The sequence below is a fragment of the Chrysochloris asiatica genome, unplaced genomic scaffold (genome assembly GCF_000296735.1).
Source record: "Chrysochloris asiatica unplaced genomic scaffold, ChrAsi1.0 scaffold00040, whole genome shotgun sequence".
Classification (NCBI taxonomy): Eukaryota; Metazoa; Chordata; class Mammalia; order Afrosoricida; family Chrysochloridae; genus Chrysochloris; species Chrysochloris asiatica.
In genome coordinates this window covers 9,188,130-9,195,380 of record NW_006408558.1, presented here as the reverse complement: position 1 = coordinate 9,195,380, position 7,251 = coordinate 9,188,130, and the positions used below count along the sequence as shown (strand labels likewise).

Genomic DNA, 7,251 nt, shown 5'->3' with positions numbered 1-7,251 from the left:
TCATCAGTAAGTATTTTAAGTCCTCTTCACTTTTAGCAAGCCAAGGTTGTATCATGTATCAAGGTTGTATCATTATTGCAGGTTGCTAATGAGTCTTCCTCCAATCCTGATGCCATGTTTTCCTTCCTATAACCCAGATTCTCAAGTTTTTTCAGTGATATTTGTTGAAAAGACTTTCCTTTCCCCACTGAACTTTTTGGTACCTGATTGTTCCTTTTATCAGGCTTGTTTCGTGAGAAAAGGAACAGGCTCAGAGAGATTAAGTAACTTGCAGAGTATAAAGCCTATATCCACGTCCAAGGGCTAGTTCTGACCCTGTATCTTAAATTCACAGCCAAGTACACACCTGTCATGCAGTGTCCTTGTCTTAGCGTGAAGGGAATCAACTTCCCAGACAGAGCTGCCATTTTCAGCACACCGGTGGCCCCACACTTCAATCGCCAATGCTCCGTCGGAAATGAACTCCAGGAATTCTTCTGTTACATTCACCACATAGTCCTGGGATCAGGGGAGGAAGGAAACAGCAAGAAAGAAGTTATGCTAACAAATGAAATCACTAACTGAAGGGGAGATGCATATTAATTAACTTGGGTGAGGCAAAAAAAAAAGAGAAATGGAATTGCACAACATGATGGCTGTAATTAATGTCACTGAACTGTATGTGTAAAAACAACAACAACAACAACAAAAAGATGAGAAAGAGTTATATATACCTAGAGGAGTCTGTGAGAATTCCCTTTTATTTTCCATCTGCACACAGATTCAGTTTGGAGTACATTAATCTGACCCAACCTTAGTGTAGTGGTTACAAATTGGTCAGCAGTTTGAAACTACCAGCTGTCCCACGGCTGGGAGAAAGTGAGGCTTTCTCCTCCCAGAAAGATTTACAGCCTCAGAACCTGTATTAGGTCGCTATGAGCTAGAACCAACTCTACAGCATATAACCACCACCACCACCACCCTTAAAACCATCTCTTAAATTTCACAGAAAACCACAAGAAACCACAGAATACTAAATCCAAAAGGGAAATTATGAGGTATTTTAATTCAACCTCATCCTTTAACAAATGAGGGAACTGAAGAAAGCAAGTGCTTGATAGTAATGGAGCTGCCTTAGGGCATGTTCCCTTCCTCTTCATTTTTTCTTAGTTCTAGCTGGCACACGTCAGTCCAGCACATCAAGATAGAAACTTCTGATTGCTCCTTCCTATGACTGATAGCCTTATCTTTCTCCCGCGGAGCAGCTGGTAGTTTCGAACCGCTGACCTTAAGGTTTGCAGCCCGATTCGTAACCACTACGCTACCAGAGCTCCTTCGGAAACCCTGTACAGGGTCGCTATGGGTCGGAACTGACTCGACGGCACTTAACAATGACTGATAGCAGAATTAGATTTCCACTAATGATCTTTATAATTCTCTGCTCTTAAACTCTCCCACCCCAAATGCAAACAGAGAACTGTAAGGAAATGAATACTGAAGGAGTAGGTGGCAAATCACCAATGAAAACACAGTGGGGAAGGAAATCAAGCCAGTTTTCCTCTCCCTGGCCTCTATGAAATCTCAGGTAGAGACTACTCGGTTCCTCTAGTAATTCCTGGGAGCAGCTGGGCTATGAGGATTTAACCTTACACGGTCTGTCTTCTTACTTATTTCACTTAGAAACAGAGGCTGAATTTTAGAAGAAAAGGAAACTAAATTGTCAAGTAGTACATCTACATATTTTAGATCAGCATCGGACTGCCAAGCTCTAAGTTGTCAGTTCAAACCTACCAGCTGATCCTCAGAAACCCTAAACAGGGTTGCTATGAGTGGGAACCGTCTTGATGGCACTTCACAACACATTTCAGAGACGAAAAGACTGATCTAGTGAGCATGTGCAGCCCTTCAAGGTCATTCTTTGCATCCAATGGGTTTGGGATGAGTTTTTATAAACACAGTGGTTAACTAGGATGTATTTGAAATTTAGATTTCACTCTTCTAAATGAGCAGCTTTGAGGACCTCAAAGAAACATAGGGAATATTTAAAAGGCTATTCAATAAAATAAATCAAAATGATCAATAAAGATCGATTAAAAACAAAAAAGTGAGCTATTTACTTCCAGAAAAAGACCTGGAATCTTTACATAAGTTAAAATTTTCAGGTTTAGAACCTGACAGAACGGACATGACTTTGGGTCTTAAATATCTACTAAGGATTTTCCAAAAGGAAAAAACTATTAAGTGGACTGAGAGTGTTTTTTAGAAAGGCCTTGTTGGCAAGCCTTGTGAAAGCAAGGGGGTTGTGTGACCTCTCAAAATAGATGTATCCAATGTTCATCAAACAGTCACCTTTCCCCTTTTATACATATTTTTTAAAATTCATAGAGTACATTAAAACATGGGAGCACTGTGGCTTTGTAGGATAAGCACTGGACTGCCAACCATAGGTCGGTAGCTGGAGCCCATCAACCATTCTACAGGAAAGAGATGAGTCTTCATGCTTGGGTAAAGATTCCCAGCCTCAGAAACCATTAATTTGAGTTGGAACCAATTTGACAGCACTTAATGACAACAACAAAAATCTGTTAAAATGCTATGCTGCATTTCCTGGCCCAAACAGAGATACATCTATGACAACTTACATGCTCAGCTGTTGTCCACATATATTAAAACAATAAGAGGCAAACATGCAAAATATGTTAACACAATACTTCTATAAAAACATACTCACGAAGTTACACATGCATAACTGGAAATATATATCCACATTCATTTATAGGTATTTACTTATGTCTACCATCCACATAAGGAGCTCTGGTAGCGTAGTGGTTATGAATTGGGCTGCTAACCTCAAGGTCAGCAGTTCGAAACTACCAGGCATTCCACGGAAGAAAGATGAGGTTTCTGCTCCCGTAAAGATTTACAGCCTCGGAACCTGTATAGGGTTCGCTATGAGTTGGAACCGACTCTATGGTACTTAACAACAACAACAACAACCATCCACAGATAAAAGTTGTAGAGTATAATTCAGTATATTTAATAGTTTATTAGAAATTGAAAGTATTGTTATTGTTAAGTGCCGTCAAGTTGATTCTAACTCATAGCAATGGTGTATAGGGTTTCCAAGCAGCAACTGGTGGATTTGAACCCCATCCTTGTGGTTAGCAGTCCAGTGCTTATCGTACAGTGCCTGTTTCTTGAAACGTGTCGTAGACTGACCATGGTGATCACATCTTGAGGGAATAAGATTCTGGGTAAAGGTTTTTTTCTCTCATATTTTTATTTTAAAGACTTCCAAATTATTTGAATTAATCAGTACACTCTGCACTTGCTACAAACAGACTTCTGAATTGCACCTAGCATGGTTGTATGTAGCTCCCTCTGCTGTGTCCACTGTACCTTACAGTGAGAGAAAGGCACTGTGCACTGGGCATTCTTGGACTGTGGAGAAGACACTTCCGGGTCCACCACGGGTGCAGCCACTGTGGACTCACATTGGTCCCAAAATGTGTATTGACAGAAGACAAAATTCGCAAGGCTTAAGGGCAGCCCAGATGCCTCTTTAATTTTTACCTGAAGAGAGAAAAGTGTAAATGTGACTCCCATTAAAAAAATAATAATAGTAAAAAGATTTACTTATTTTAACTAACTCCAGTTTAAAAAGTAAGCAATGTAACCAATCAATCTGAAATTTGTAAATATTTGGCACTATTTCATTAAGAGTTCGATCTACAACAAAATCTGTAGCACAGTGGTGTAACTGCAATATATAAACTTGGCAACAAACAGACATATCCCGCTGAAATTTTCTCAATGACCAGGTTTCCAAAACAGATGTAAACTTTCCTAAAAGGACCATAATTAAATGAGTAACATCAAACCAGTTGCTGGTGACCCTGACTCATGGTGACCCCATGTATGTCAGCATCGAACTGTGTGTCCCGTAGGGTTTTCAATGACTGATTTTTTGAAAGTAGGTTACCAAGCCTTTTTTCCAGCAACTCTGGGTTAAATGCTAAGCATCTTATCTGCCAAGCATATTAACCATTTGTCCCACCCAGTGACTCCAGGTAAGCAATATACACTGCTTGAACTAAGTAACACATCCTTCTCATATAACAGCTCAAGACTGTATGCTTTTGAAACTTCGATGTAATTGGCATCAGAAAGTGCTCCATATTGTCTGGAAAAGGACTATCCATCAATGTATTTACAGGTTCATTCACTTGAGCCCCAGCTTCTTTCTGTCCTCTCACCCGGCATGTCAGCTTCTTGACTCGGTGAATGATTTCCCCGCTGCTGTCTACGACTTCCAGGCTCCCACTTTCACTGGAGTTCTCTGAGGAGTCGTCCTCCACCATGCGTTCTGGAACAGCCCCTGTGACACGCATCACTTCCATGTGGAGACGTCCTGCAACCTGGGTCAGGCAGGGAATGAGAACACAACCTGGTCCAACACTGACTGGAACCAGACACATGTTCTGCAGTAGCTCTGAAGTTACTGCCTGGTCATGTCCAGCAAGGAGACAGTCCTTCCTCCCAGCACTAGGCCATTCCACAGCTGGCTCTGCAATCACGCTGTCTTATTTGGAGCCAAATTTGCCTCCCTAAAACTTACCTTTTGGAATCATCCTTGGTCTTAACCAACTCTTCCTTATGACAACTCTGGGACATTTTACAGTCATCTATTTACTTTGTTTGTACAGCTATTCATTTATTCATTTGATCAAATACTACTTGAATACCTAGCCTCCATATCAAATACTTCCTGGAACTAAGAATGTAAAAGACCAAGATAGAGATACAGGCTTGGCTGACAGGAGGCTCAGAATCAGATGGGGTAAAGAGAGAGAACTAAAAAAAAACAACAGTGGAGAGTTGGTGTAGGTACAGGCTGCTATAGGAGCCACATATCCGCTCCTGTGCTGGGAGCTGGGCTGAGCTCTGTGATTATCACAGCAAACCAAAGAGACATGGTTGCTGGCCACAGGGAGTGTCTATTCTCTTGGGAGTAGAGAACAGCTTTAAAACTCAGACTGAAGCTGCGTGAAGCATAGTGAGACTACACTTATTCCAGAAGGAACAGAATCTGCCAAGTCACAGAGGAATGAGGAGACAGTGTTTGTTGCGTTCTGTTAACTTTTTATTGCGAGTTAGGCATAGGTTTCCAGAGCAAGACTATCAGTCTCCCTCTCCACAAATCAGACAGTACAATCCCTGCAACGTAACATCACTTATCCCACTGCTTCCAGAGAAAGTTCTTTTTAAAATGGCTTTTCATAAAAAGGCTCTAACTGTCCTCACCATGCTAGTGGTTCTACTTTAGTTGTTGTTGTTAAGTGCCCTGGGGTCAATTTCGACTCACAGGTTTTCTGAGGAAGAATTCTATTGGATGAATATTCTACAAATGTTTTTTCCTGTTAAAGGGCATTTGCATTGTTTTTTAGTTTTGGGATACAATGAACAAAGTTGCCATGAACGTTTGTGAACACATCTGTTTGTGAACTTGTGCTTACATTACTCATCTACAATTTCTGCAGGAGCAGAAATCCTCATCTTTCTACCATGGAGTAGCTGGTGGGCTCGAACTGCTGACCTTGTGATTCACATTTTGGTGTTTACCCTATGGAGCCACCATACTCCCTTTACTAGTTACCCTGTTAACGTTGGCTGCATAGAACTGAATTAAATCACAGGGGTTGTGCTAAAAAACTAAGTCGCCCTGGTGGTGCAGTAGGTTAAGCAGCAGGCTGGTAACTGAAAGATCAGCAGTTTGAACCCGCTAGCAGCTCCGTGGGAGAAAGAGGAGGCAGTCTGTTTCTATAAGGATATACAGCTTCATGAAGCCTAAGGGGCAGCTACACTCATCCTGTAGGGTCACTATGAGTCAAAATAGACTCCACAGTGAAGGTGTGGTGGTTTGGGAGTGGAAATGTGTACTCCCTGAACGCTCTGTTTAGCGGAAGGATCCTTGCTGACAGAGAGTAATGATGACACGGCTGTGGGTTGTGAAGATGACACAGCGTTCTGCTAGAGTTGCAGTAACCTTGGAATAAATGAGGACGGCTATTTTTTATAAAGTAGCTCAGACCCAACTTCCATGTAACAGTTAGCACTGGCCTCAAAGACCTGGAAGAAATTAGTTGGTAATCATTTGACAAATTAGACAAATATGGGAGAAGTAGTTAAGAGGAGGAAGAAACAGTACAAAAAGAAAAATCACCTATGAGATCGTGGCTTTTGAACTTTTTTTAAAAGATTCTTTCTGAGCATCTACCTACTACTAGGCACTGCCATTGAGTCAAATCTGACTCAGTTGTTCTCAATACGAGGGGAAAATGGAATTGTGACGCACGGGATCTTTGTACAAACTTTTTGAAGCCCCTTTGTGTAACTCCAGGGAGATTTCAAGAAACACCCAACGTAAACCGTGGACTCCGGCTTAACAATTCAAGAGCTAAGGACTCAGCCACTGGATTCTTTGCCACACGAGGCACGCTTATTACTTTATTCCCCTAAATTAATTTTGTTGTTGTTGAGAATGTGTGCAAACACACAGTGATTCAACAATTTCTCCACGTACTATTTAGTGATGTAACAGTCAAGTTACGTAACTGTTCTCACCTTCCTTTTCTGAGCTGTTGTTCCCCCACGAACATAAACGCATTGCCCACTAAGGCTCTTAGCTCATCTTTCCAGTTGCTATTGGCAATTTGATCCCATATAACTCCAAAACCCAAACCTACCTCCATTGTGTCAACTTCAACTCAGAGTGACCCACAGGGAGAGCAGAGCTGCCTGCCAGGGTTTCTGAAACTATACAATTTCATGGAAGCAGACAGCTTCAGCTTTCTCTTGCAGAGTGGCTGGTGGGTTTGAACCACCGGCCTTGCAGTTAGCAGCCCAACGCTTAGTCAACTATCCTACCAGGGCTCCTCTGTTCACGTGAATTTGAATGTTCTTCTAAAGCATGCTTATATTTAATATGGTAAACAATAACTCTGTTATGACGTGTACACAATGTACTCATACCAACGCAGTTAGGAACTGGTCGGTGTGTGTGTGGTGGGGACTCTTTCCCACCTTCACTTTGTGTAAAGTAAGTTTCTTATCCTCAGCCTGCTTTAAGAATCACAAGAAACAACTGAATAGCTAAAGTCTGTATGCTACTGAGTGATACGTTTAGTTTAAAAAAACTAATGTCAAAAAATATTTTAAAAGTTTGAACTTGAACATTTTCTGATATATTTAAGTCTACAAAAGGATAATAGA

At 41.3% G+C, this 7,251-nt stretch overlaps 1 protein-coding gene across 4 annotated transcripts in view; it reads right to left on the bottom strand.

The window, feature by feature from the left end:
• KIF13A (kinesin family member 13A) overlaps positions 1 to 7,251 on the bottom strand; it is a 253,879-nt gene that overhangs the window by 38,869 nt on the left and 207,759 nt on the right. For all 4 annotated transcript variants that reach the window (XM_006860796.1, XM_006860793.1, XM_006860794.1 and 1 more), the window contains exons 20-22: positions 4,236 to 4,397; positions 3,379 to 3,552; positions 347 to 498 (exon numbers count right to left, since the gene is read on the bottom strand). In XM_006860796.1, the coding sequence (XP_006860858.1) occupies positions 347 to 498; positions 3,379 to 3,552; positions 4,236 to 4,397 (488 nt within the window). The remainder of the gene's footprint in view (positions 1 to 346; positions 499 to 3,378; positions 3,553 to 4,235; positions 4,398 to 7,251) is intronic.